Here is a 12,353-nt window from a genome sequence, read left to right on the forward strand (position 1 = left end):
AGAATTTCGGAAAGATAACTCTTTTTTCTAAAGCATTCTGAGTTGAATTTCAACGTGGCATACATTTACACTACTTTACACTTAAGGCTAGATCATAGTTAATAGCCGGGTATGATGCGACCCTTCTTGCTGGCCGTCTTTAGTTTCCGGTTCTTCTTGTCCTTGCTGCGCTTATCCAGGTTCTCCTGTCGCTTTTTCTGCCGCTTCTCCTTGTCGTGCTCCACCTTCTGTTTGCGTTCCGTCCACTTGGTCTTAGACTTCTTCTTCTCCACGCGCCGCTTTTTAATGGCCTTTTGCAGGAGCTTGGTGTCGTCCTTGACCTTCTTGCCCTCGACCTTGTCGAAGGCGTTGCGCCAGGCGATGTCCGTCTGAATCTCCGCCGCCTTATCCGTTTCGCCCTGTTCGCGCAGCTCGCTTAGGTGCTTTTTGGTGTCGCGCAACTTCTTCAGAATCTCCTTGGGGTTTTGGTGTGACTTCTTGGCTTTGCCTCCTGGATTGGCGGCAAAGTCCACCTTGGAGTAGACGATCTTGGCCTCCTGGTTGTACACCGGCTGCACTTTGACCGGCTGAATATGTTCCTTGCTGTCCTCTGTCTCCTGTTCGGCCTTCACCAAGCCGTTCTTCAGCTTCTGGTGCTTGACGTTCTCGTTCTTGAGGTTTTTGGCCGAGGAGAGGAGCAGTTTCTGGACGCCCTTGCTGCGCTTCAACTTTTTGGACTCGCGCCGTTTCTGCTGGCGCTCCGTGGTGGGACCCTTCTTTTGACGCAGCTTGTTTTTGATGGAGGCTATGCGCGCCTCCACATCCTCGTCGTCTGAGTCTTGTTTTTTCAGTTTTCCCTGGTTTCTCTTTTTCTTGTTGCCCGATTCCTCCGTGTCCGACAGCAGGTACTCTTCGTAGGTCTCCTCATCTGTAGGAAAAGCGATAAATTTAACGAATCAATGCTTTTCATAAATGGTTTTACCTTCTTGTTTGGAGTAGGGCACTTTGTGAGTGGTCAGTAGTTCCAAGACACGCTGATGGAACTTTTTGGTAATCGTGAGCAGGTCCTCCTTCTTGGGTTTCTGCTCCTTGTTGTGCGCGATTTCGTACTCCTCCCGGAGACATTTCACGACCTCCGCCTGGGTCATTTTCGATATAAAATAATAATAAAAATATTATTTACGCACGCACACGTGCAGAAAAGCAAGGCGGTTGGGTGCAGTGTGACCCCAAAGAATGTGGTTAAAATGTTTTCACTAGGGCAATGTCTGGCAACGCTGCAAGGTATGAAGGGTATTCCCTTACTCAAAGAAATAAAGCATTGATTTCAGATGTAATGAGGTTGAGAAGGCATAGGAGTTAGGTAACCGCAGTTCCATTTCATAAATCTCGCTTAAACCGTAGAAATCTCTATAAGCAGTCATCAAACAGTGTGACCAAATACACACTTTTGAAAAATGCGTTCTCCAGCCTTTTGTCATTTCTTAGCGCTCCCGCTACGGTCACACCCGTCTCACTTTTCCGTAAAACATCGTTGAAGAATGACTAATTTGCCAGTTTTAAGTATTTACTCAATGCCTAGCTAATTGCACATCGCAAACAAACACACAGAAGTTCAGTTTAAGTTGGAGACGCGAGCGGCACCAGCGAATCAGCCAAGATGAAGAGGCAGTTTGCGAAAATCAAAATAGCAGCCGAAAATCTGTCAAGGTAAGTTCAAAGGCCAGTCAGTCGGATGTCTGTGGGTGTGTGTAAATGCGCTCCAGGTGGACAGACAGGTGTGTTGCCTCATCACGAAAGCAGCAGCAGCAGCAGCAACAACAACAGCAATAACGACAACAGGCAGGCGACCACAGAGCAACTGCATCAATAACAAAGCGCGATGACAGCAATAATAACAACAACAACCACAACAGTGGACTACTGATGATGACCTAACCCGTGTCAAAACCCCCTTTCGCACCCGCAGATCGAGCAAGTCTGACAGCAAGGACTCCGAGCTCGAGGCGATCGAGCGGCAGGTGGACAGGTACCGGGATACCATCGAGAAGATCGTCCGCAAGCTGCCGGCTCTGAGCGGCGGAGGCGGAAGTGGCAGCGGGAGCAGCGAGGAACAGGACAAGCGGACCAAGAAGAACAGCCACTACAAAATCGCCCAGGCCCTGGACGAATCCGCCAAGGAGCTGCCCAAGGACATGCCGCTGCAGAAGGTCCTCTCCAATTGCGGTTAGTTATCGGGCAAGCGGGATTTCAATGTGGCAGTCAGGGGCGTAGGCGGGCATTTGTTAGAGGGAGATGTAATGAGCCTTTTCTTCATCAAGTGATTATATATTGCAGTCAAACTGTTCATCTTGCTTCAGTTACCTACCTAGCTAATCATAGTTTGTTAGCAACATCTATTTGCTTATTTTGACAGTCTTAAAATAGTTCCCATTCCTACGGCCCTGGTGGGAGTCATGTTGTCGCTGCTGATAAGGCGCACAGTGGTTGTCGTTCGTTACAAATCCGATAATCGCCGCCAGACATGCACAATGGCACACGAATACGGGTACGGGTACGGGTTCGCAGGGGACTTGGAGAACACTCGCGGATGACTGTGTCACGGGCTTCGGTTTGTCTGTGTGTATTGGAGGCCTCGCCTTGTCGCTTGGCCTTGTGGCATTTACATTTCTCAACTGCAAACGGCAACATCGACATCGACGGCGTTTTTTAATCATTATTATAATTTTTATTATGACTTTTTCGCTGCATTCTTTCGCAGCCCGTTCGTCGTGTGCCCGCAGCATTGGTATTGGTTATTATTTGCGGTTTCGGCATTGTCTATTTATACACCTTTTTGTTTTGCCAGCCAAGTTAGCCCGCCCCCATTGGCGCCCGCTTTTATTGCCCTGCTTCTATACAATTCACTGTCCGATTTACTGTGCATTTCATTTAAATTTGTTACACATCGCGCGCGAAGTGGCATAACAAAGCCCGGTAAACGGCGATAATTATGCTATCTCGGTTAGCTGACTATCTGGCTAGCTGGTTAATAAAAGTAAAAGTCTGGGCCAAATTCATACATCATTGTATCGTCATGATCTCTTCTTCGCTGCCCATTTATTTCGTGGGCGCTCCCCCTATGCCGCATTACTCATTCCGAGTGTTATTTTTATTTGGCTGTATTGTTTCCATTCGCTGTTTCCCCCTTTCAGGCAATGCAAAGTGCATATACTCGGAGATGCGTGTGCGTCAATTGCAATTGCCGTTTCTGCCGCAGTTGCAACCTCGCAGCGGTTCAAGAGCATCTCGGTGGTTGTGTAACGGCCAGGGATCTGGAGAGCCCCACGTCCCCCCGGGTTGTGTTCCCCACGTTCCTGATTAGACACGAACGTTTCCACATGCAACTATCGCAGCCACAGTGAACGTGTGTCCGTGGGTTAAGTAGGAGCTCCAATTGAACGTTCAGGAAATCATAATTGGGCCAAGCTGGGGAAATCGATCGCCAAACGATGCAAACTTGCTAAAAACGGTTTCTTTCGATCGGGCTATAAAGCATAAAGCATTGTCACAGTTTCGCATACAAATTTTCGGTGAATTAAATCCTGTTCCTTTGCAAATGTTTCGAAAGTACATATTATTAAATCAAACTCGATTTCAAGTTGACTTTAAGCAAAGATGGTTATATATCGGTTATATTCATTGTGTAACCTTAAGTTATAGCTTCTTTAATTCGAAAATTTGGGAGACGTAGACACCCCATCATAATGAGAAAAGCTTTTGTAAGTCATATTTACGACTTAATTTCTATGGTAAATAATATATCAATGTTTAATTGCGAGCACAGCCACTTAAATGTTAGGCAACCACTTGAATGCTCGGGAGAAGCTACAACTCCAGACCCACGAAAACCAAAATTACCGCACCAAAATGAGCTTTTTGTCGCCAGTGTTATGTCGGTAATTGCGGTGAGATATCATCACACTTTAACCCACTGTGCGCCCTTTGCAACTTTTATTGTTAGCCACGATGCGCTTCAATTCAAGCCATTCAGCAAGGGGAGCCAGAAGCGAGCGTACCTCGAATGTTATACTCCAGTGCCGACGTCGTCTTCGCTTTGGACTCCGACTCCCTCATTCTCCGCCACCGCTTCCGCCTGCGCCTGTGCTTGTTCCTTCTGTGGTGGTGCGACCTTTTTGCCTCTACTTTGCCTCCATGGCGGGTTCAGCTGCTGAGGCTCGAGTCTCGGGGCACTCAACACAATTATCACAATTTTGCTTACTCAGCTCGTCAACCTATTCGCCGGGCACCTCCCCCTCGGATTGCTCCAATCTCGCCCCGCATCTAAGCGGAGCTGCTCCAGCAACTTGAAACCGGCACGCCAACATCTTTGCAGCTACCGCTTGGCGATAAGGTCTTAAATAAGCAGTGACTTCCTCACTTGCGGGTGGAATGAAATGGAATGCAAGAGGCTGCGCGATACACACAGCAAACTATCTCAATGTACTTGCGATTCACTTCATGATTGATAATGTTAGCAAAACACTGAGTGTTATAGTACTTATAATTTCCATTCCCTTGAAAAGATAGATTCGCTTTACATAGCTTTATAAATTCATAATTTAGTTGGGCTCTGGTACTAATTTTGGTTAATGTTTAAGATTCTAAGGATCACGAAATTAAAAATTAGTTTTGCAATGATAAAGAAACTGATATTGCCACTTGATGTGTATATAAGATGTGTATATAAGAGGGACATATTATCTTTAGTATGCTTCTAATATTCCCGACATTTATTAAGGGGCAGATAGGTGAGGGCAATGGAGCTCCAGAGCCGATACTCATGTCAGTGTGTGTGTTTCCCCATTGCAGGCGAGCTGGAGAAGACGATGGCCGAGTGCATTATCGAGAGCGAACTGGAGACGGAGACCAAGGTGGTGAGGCGGCTGAAGAACATCTTGGACAAGGAGATCCAGGAGATCTCCACGCTCAAGCGCAACGTGTCGCGCACTCTGCAGGAGTACACCTCGCTGAAGCGCAGTCATGAGGTGAGTGGCGATCATAAAACTAGCGCGGATTCGGCGTTACGTATATGCTCGGTGAATCGGTGAATCGGTGAACAGGCCAGAGAGAGTGAATAATGTTGGATTTCCGTTTTCGCCAAACTGTGCACGATGACAATGGGAGATTGTTAAATTAATTAAGAAATCTGCTCGGTGGAAGTGATGGGCAGCGAAAAGTTACCTCAGCCGGTCAAGTGATTCGTTTTTCCCCAACGCAATCCAATCGCGAGGTTGTCTCTGATTGACGAAGAATAACAACGATTGTCGGTCGTTGGGGTTGACTGTATCCCTCTTGGCCAAAGTGCACCGTGGTTTGATTTCTTGTGTGTCACACCAGTTCAAGTTCGATTAGAAGTAAACAAAGTAAGAATTCCCAGAATGAAAGCAGCCGAAAGATAGGCCCGTCCCAGAATGAAATGCCAATTAAAGCTGAGCCCTCGCTTTTCAATCAATGTACAACCACTGTACAGAGGCGGATGCCAAGAAGCGCCGGCCAAAGAAGCAATCAATTTTTAATTTCCATTTATTATTATTACCATTGTTGTTGGTCTTTCTTTCATACTGGCTTTATCTCACGCCAGTTTCTATTGTATTGTTTGTTTGCCGTGCGTTTCGCTTTTGTCGTTTACGTTTTTATGATTCGAATCCGATACTCGACGCTGCTGCCTTATCGCCGACTTGGGACAGCTGGAGTGGGATGTGGCGGACCGGGGGAGATGAGATGGCAAGAACGGCTCTTTGGTGTTCCAATTTCTAGGCGTCCGATTGGTTCTGTCCCCTGGCGCCTTCAAGTGTGTTCGGTTAGAACAGTTATGGCCGGCTTCTGGACACAAAACTTACTTTTCGAGTTTCATTGTTTTCTGTCTTATCTTCGTATATTTTTCGCCCGTTTTTTCCTTCCGCTGTATTTTGTACAAATCACGACGCCGTTTGCCATATGGAGACGTCGGTCGGGGATGACTAGTCGCTGTAAATGTTGATGTATGTTGTCTTGCTTTCTGTTTAAGGTGTCGGAAGACGTTCATTGACTTGGCGACAGTGACATCATAATTGAAATGGGCGACCGCTGGCCACTGGCCACTGGCTCTATCAGAAAATTCGAAACCCAAGTTATTTATACTCCCCAGTAATCTTATCGCCCATTAAACGCCCGTCGGCTTGCCATAATTCGCTAATCAGGCGCTCACCGATGCCTCGGTGCTGTTCTAATTGCACTCCCTGACATAGATCCGATCTGAAAACAATACGTACGCGTATGAGCACACGGCTGCCTTTGGAAGTGCTAAGTTTGGTGCCCGGAATGTGTAACTTGCGGTGCCAACTGGGATGTAGGTCGCCGAGAGGTTGCGGCTCATGGAAATGATGTGACTCAGTCACACTCCGATCCGATTTGCAGGTGGGGAGGGCGAGGAAATTGATAGGTGGATGCCATTGTCTTCTGGAGGCAGATAGCGACGCTTGCACTTACAGCTATTTGTCACGATTTGTTTATATTTAGGGCTGTTGTGATACGGGAGCCGTGGGGTAGGATGATGAATGCCACCACCCCTTTGTTTGCTCACAAGGCGTAATGCTGTAGTAAGCAAAACTTACATCATAAAGCGGAAACTTTGTATACGCTGCACGCTGGATTACTCTACTCAAAGAATCTCTGTTTTGAACGTTAGCGGACCAAAATTCCGCAGAGGCAATGCGATTATGAATTATCTGAAGAAATTTATAATTTCAATCTTGATAAATTACAGTCTAGCCAATGTAAACATTGATATAAACGCTTTTATGGGTCAATCCTGAAACGCATTGTTCGTTTAGTTTTTGTCATTGATAAGCCCCTTTCTCTTTCACTCTTGATGAAAGTATTTTACGGAGCTCAATTGCCCTTCTTATCAGCCTATGTGCTTCGGGAGAATGGCATGTTCTAAAGTCACCTCAGTCAGTGGCCCCAATGCAGCGGCGCATGTGAGCTGACTCTCAAACGAAACCCATTGTCGGAAGTGGGTGAAATGAAACAACGTCCGCAGTGAGAGGGGTAACAGCTGGTTGGGCTGCGGTAGAGGTCGTTCTATTTTTAATTGGCCCGCAAAACATTCCTCTACAGGCATCTTCCATTAGTCATTCGGGAAACTATTTTAAGATAAGATACGTTTGGCGCTTGCACTTTGCTCCTTCTAAAATGTGACGATGTCCGTGACATTGCTTCTTATCTGACAAGGTTTAATCAGTGCTTTGCTTTACTCCCGCAGGCGGCAATCCGTCTGGAGGAACCGGCGGCCAAGGTTAACCACATCAAGAGCCAGCAGGAGGAGTGCGAGCTGAAGCTGGAGAAGGAACGGGATGCCTGGGCCGCCCAGATGCTGGAGCTGATTGCCAAAGAGGACGAGATCGTTAGCTGCATCCGCGACTATGTACTCAACCAAAGAAACTATCATGAACGCGCCCTGCAGCACGTAAACGCCTCGCTGGCCCGCATCCAGGACACTATCCAGGGCACAGAGAAGTCCCGCTTTGGCACCTCGCTCAAGGAGCACTTGACGTCCACCAACCGCGAGATCTCTTACATTGTGGAGCTCTGCTGCTGCTGTCTGTTAGAGCACGGCCTGGAGGAAGAGGGTCTTCTGCGCGTGGGATGCGCCAGCACGAAACTGCGGCGCATGAAGCACGCCCTGGAGGCACAGCATGTAAAGACGCCGCTTCCATTGGACTACCAGGACCCCCATGTCATTGGTTCCATACTCAAGCTGTACTTGCGGGAGTTGCCCGAGCCGCTGCTCACCTACAACCTGTACAAGGACTTCATCCGGATCGCTGAAAGGCACAGCGAAGCCGAGCGCAAGACGGAGATTAAGGCCATTCTGACCAAGCTGCCCAAGGAGAACTACGCGAACCTGCGCTACCTCACCCGCTTCCTGTCAATCGTGCAGCAGCGCTCGGCGCTTAACAAGATGAGCTCGCAGAACCTGGCCATCGTGATGTCGCCAAATATGCTGTGGCCACGCGTCGACAAGAGCAGCAACGCCCCTGCCGACTACATTGGTCAGGTGAACAGCTCCTCGGCAGCCAACATCATCGTTGAGCTGCTGATTAGCCAGTGGGACTACTTCTTCACCGGCGAAGTCGAGTTCTATTTGACCCTGCAGAAGCAAAAGCTATTCGTCGAGGGCAAGAGCAAATCCAACTCCTCCAACGAGAACCTGGATAGAAACGACAGTGGTAAGCATACTGCACAGTCGGACATCTATGAAACGGGCCACTATACAGTATTCGACCTATGACGACTTTTTCTTTACCCTTCAACAACGAAACATACGAGAACTCCACGTTTAGTATTTTCCCGTGCCTTATATTATTTTTCAAAATGTGGTTTTACGCACCGAGAAGCTGTTTAAGTGCAATATTAGTGATAGTATTTTGTTCAATAAACTATAAACTGGATTGGAACTATATTTAGTATTGTACTTTTGGAAGTGAATGGTGTCATAGGAATAATGATTCAACATTTTTGTTAACTTAAAGAAAATAGTTTGACTAGTTTGAAATTTCAGTTCTTGTACTTCGGACTTTTCGATTTTCATTTTATAATATTTAAGTAATGATTTAGTTTCTATAAATGATTGTTGCTCACTTAAAAGCTCATTTCATATTTAACGATCCATTTTCATTTATAGAAGTCATGGAAAGTCCACGCTACGGTACATTGCGAAGGCAAAAAGCTAATGCACCTTCGCCTCCCACCACCAATGGAAACGGCACAATCATCACCACATCACAGACTTCGCACCGACCACATGCAAAGGAGCTGTTCCCACAACAGACGCCGGACAAGCAGGAGAAGCCCGCCAAGCCGCCGCTCCCGAATCTGCCGCAGTTTCAATCGCCAGCTGCTAATCAGCCGACGCAGACGCAGCTAGAACCACTTCCTCCGCCGCCTGTAACGCCAGCCAAGCCTGTTCCGATGACGCGGACACAGTTCTTCGGATTGGACAACCTGCCCTCTCCAACGGCCGATCGCAAGAGCACCGACAGCATTGGCAGCTTCAAGCTGAAGCCAGATGTGCCACAGAAGCCTCTGCTGCCGAAGCGACCGACTGTGCTGGGTGTGGGAGCGGCTAGGGCAGATGGAAAGAGCGATGATGAGGGCGGTACAACTCCCACTCAGGCGACAATTGATAATGGCAATGGCAGTGTGCGATTTAAAACGGAGCATTTTCTTGACAAGCTGCGACAGGAGAACGGTGAGACGAACGGAACGCGAGAGGGGCCGTCGACGGCGAAGGAAAACAATCACAACCACGATCCGCCTCCTCCGGCTGCCGAGCCAAATCAGCAACAAGCTCAGCCCCAAGTCACGACGCCCATCTCTCCGAACTCATTTCAAACGCCCAAGAGGCCAACGGTGCCAGCGCCGCCACCGCCCACAAATTGGAAGTCCTCGGAATAGAGGGGAAGGAGGAGACGCGGAAGGGGAACGGGGTCAGAGTCATTAGATGTTACTGCTTACTCGTTAGGACTTGAACGCACAGTAATATATATATTTATATATAATCGAAATGATCCTTTCGGTAGGGAGGCATTGTGCATTATAGAGAGAAAAGCCTCGGCGTATTATGCATTTGTATTTTTGCCTTGTTAATAAGCAATCTAATTTGTACGTGTTTAGCCATATAACAATATCACACGATATCCATTACGTATATGTATGCATATATAGTCTTTAGTAGGCCTTCATAAATCAATTGTTCGAAATTCGATTTGTTAGCCCGAGCAGCTCTTAATTGTTATTCCTTGTTTGAAAGGTTGTGATACTTCAGAAAGGTTTTGTGTTTCCTTAATTTTTTTGCATTGCTCTTGAGTCCATTTTGTTTCCATTTCCAACGAAAGACATTGTGATTCCCTTTTATTAAAAATTATGATTTCGATTAAAGCTCCATTCTGAATTCGGGCTAGTACAGCAGTAGAATTCCAATGTATTATTCAACTCATGAAGTACATTATCATTGAATTATTATTTCAATGTACGATGTACTATACTTTGTATCTTTGCTTTATTAATTTGTAATGCAATTATTATTATTTTTATTTTATAATAAAGTTATGTACGATAAACTGTTGTGTATATAAAATATACATAAAAAGATGAATATGATTTTGTATTTGTTCGTTATTGTTTGTTAAGTTCATTTCACGAAATTGGCGGGCTTGTTAGAATGTGGATCTCTTATAAAATTGATAATACCTAGCTTTTAATCACATACAGACCTCTTTAAATCAAATGATACTAAAGATATCTTTAGCTTTGCGGTATCTTTAAAACTCCACAATTTGTGCCACAAAAAGAATACCTGAACACCAACGATTTGTAGACAGCACTTATAAACCTAATGGCATAGCTTCCAAGTCAAATACCTAACTACTTCATATCTGCATATAACTACTATTTTTCACACGCTGCTTCAGATATAAACTCGGAATGACTAGATCTTGATGAAATAGAGCTTACTTACAGGCCCAATCAATATATTCTCTGATACTTATAGAAATTAGTGTTTATAAAGTTTTGTGAATAGGTTAGTAAGTGAGCTGATGCTGGAAATACTTCAATATATTGTGAACAAATTTGAATAAAAAAGTGAAAACCACAGGTTGAAGTAAGTTTGTATTGTAATTCATAATGGTGGCATGCAATGTTTTCTTCGAATGTAGAGAAAAAGACCCATAAGTATGCAATTCCGTTTTTAGTGCTATGCTTTATTCTACGAAATCCATATAAAATACACTAAATATAATTGATACTTTATAATTATAGGATGGGCTATCTTAAGTTGCTCGTAATTAGGCAAACTTCAGAAGGTGCAAGAGTGCCGGTAATCTCCAAAAATCTTAGAAGGATGTGACAATGGGTTTCTCCTATATGCCAAGTTTCATTTCCTTCCGCCGGGCTCCTAGCCACCTCGTCCGGAGAGTCCAACTCCCTAACATAATCCATAAAGTGGTCCACATTGATGGGTGTCTCTGCCTTCGCCTTCGCTGGTTCCGTTTGCAACTTCCGCTGGAACTCACTTCTATAGTAGTCGTTGATCATGGACATCATCCCCTTGGAGTACCAGTAGATGATGCCAATCAAGAAGAGGCCCTGCATGAAGGGGCCGACCATTTTGTAGCCTTCGACTTGATTTACTTATTTTTTCGATAGATCCCTCGTATTTTACTGCTGATGCTCTTCTCGGAAGCTTTCAAGCCATTGGTTAACCATGTAGAACTGTTCCTTGATGTGCGGCCAGGCCATGGTGACAATTAACATTATTGTATTGGCGAAGACAAACAGCTTCATCATTTCAAATGCTGATGGAGAGGATAATAATTAATAGTTAACTTGAATATATTTTTAAGGAGCCTTTATTACAGACCCTCCGGAGTGCGAAGATAGTCGCCGAAGCCGGAATTTAGGTCCTTGTCGTCCTTTTCGTCGACCTCCTGCTTCTGCCTCTGATCATGCTTATGCTTATCCTTCTCCTCCCGGCTCTTGCCCTTAGCACCACCTTCGGCTTTATCCTTGCCAGAGTGTCCTTTACCGTGCTTGTTCCTGCCGTATCCCGTGGAAGAGTTGGCAAAGGCCGATTTCTTCGGTTTCATTGCATCCAGATAGCAGCAGTTGGTCAGCCGGCCGCCTGCATTTGATTGGAGATGGTCCTGATTGGATGGTCCCCGAATGGTCCTTCCTCGCCAACTGCCGCTCCGCAAATGACACGGTCTTTGTGGTGCCAATTGGCGAGGCGCCGCTGCTGGCAATTTTATGGTTTCCATTTTATTGATTTGCGATTTCTGCTTGTCGCTTTGGATGGGTGGGAATAGTGGGAGTGTGGGAGTGTGGGGCGGGACAGGTGACCAAATAGAAATATGTTGTTAGTAGAGCAATGCGCTTGGATATTTAGCCAGGCATGTGTGCTTATTACACGAGTCACACGAAATGTGTGTCAGCTTGGTGGATGAATGTGGTCGACGGGTGAGCTGGTGTTGTGGGTGAACATTGGTCCCAAAACGCTTGGCGTCATGAAAGCTTATCGAAGAATACTATTTAAATACCATGCAAGCATTTTTTAATATATTTAATGCATTTATCTGCCAAATACTAAACTTCTTCGTAAAGTAAAAAGTCCTAAGAAAAACTTAAATATAAACTATTTCAAAGTTTTTTCATACGTTTTGTCATGATCAGGCCTGAAACTAGGGAAAGATGTACATTTGAAACAAAAAAACGTGTAGATGTGAAACCTTTGTGTTATTCCCAAAAGTATGCAACCCAATATACATATTCGGTTCGCGTTAAGCGAATGT

At 45.7% G+C, this 12,353-nt stretch overlaps 4 protein-coding genes across 4 annotated transcripts; 1 reads left to right on the forward strand and 3 right to left on the reverse strand.

Moving 5' to 3' along the window:
- Positions 1 to 4: 4 nt before the first annotated feature.
- LOC120454518 (surfeit locus protein 6 homolog) lies at positions 5 to 1,212 on the reverse strand. The gene is made up of 2 exons (XM_039639880.2): positions 962 to 1,212; positions 5 to 907 (listed from the first exon to the last, which is right to left on the reverse strand). The coding sequence occupies exons 1-2, from the start codon at positions 1,125 to 1,127 to the stop codon at positions 99 to 101; spliced, it is 975 nt and encodes a 324-aa protein (XP_039495814.1). The 5' UTR covers positions 1,128 to 1,212; the 3' UTR covers positions 5 to 98.
- A 273-nt stretch (positions 1,213 to 1,485) lies between these two features.
- On the forward strand, positions 1,486 to 10,159 carry LOC120451592 (rho GTPase-activating protein 92B). The gene is made up of 5 exons (XM_039635411.2): positions 1,486 to 1,689; positions 1,949 to 2,205; positions 4,831 to 5,006; positions 7,265 to 8,231; positions 8,687 to 10,159. Exons 1-5 carry the CDS (start codon positions 1,640 to 1,642, stop codon positions 9,457 to 9,459), a joined length of 2,223 nt encoding a protein of 740 aa, XP_039491345.1. The 5' UTR covers positions 1,486 to 1,639; the 3' UTR covers positions 9,460 to 10,159.
- A 573-nt stretch (positions 10,160 to 10,732) lies between these two features.
- Positions 10,733 to 11,172, reverse strand: LOC120451594. Its single transcript, XM_039635414.2, has one exon. It carries the CDS (start codon positions 11,170 to 11,172, stop codon positions 10,831 to 10,833), a length of 342 nt encoding a protein of 113 aa, XP_039491348.1. The 3' UTR covers positions 10,733 to 10,830.
- A 51-nt stretch (positions 11,173 to 11,223) lies between these two features.
- On the reverse strand, positions 11,224 to 11,737 carry LOC120451593. The gene is made up of 2 exons (XM_039635413.2): positions 11,426 to 11,737; positions 11,224 to 11,360 (listed from the first exon to the last, which is right to left on the reverse strand). The coding sequence occupies exons 1-2, from the start codon at positions 11,649 to 11,651 to the stop codon at positions 11,224 to 11,226; spliced, it is 363 nt and encodes a 120-aa protein (XP_039491347.1). The 5' UTR covers positions 11,652 to 11,737.
- Between the last annotated feature and the right edge of the window lie 616 nt (positions 11,738 to 12,353).

Source organism: Drosophila santomea, chromosome 3R (genome assembly GCF_016746245.2).
Source record: "Drosophila santomea strain STO CAGO 1482 chromosome 3R, Prin_Dsan_1.1, whole genome shotgun sequence".
In the NCBI taxonomy this organism is placed as follows: Eukaryota; Metazoa; Arthropoda; class Insecta; order Diptera; family Drosophilidae; genus Drosophila; species Drosophila santomea.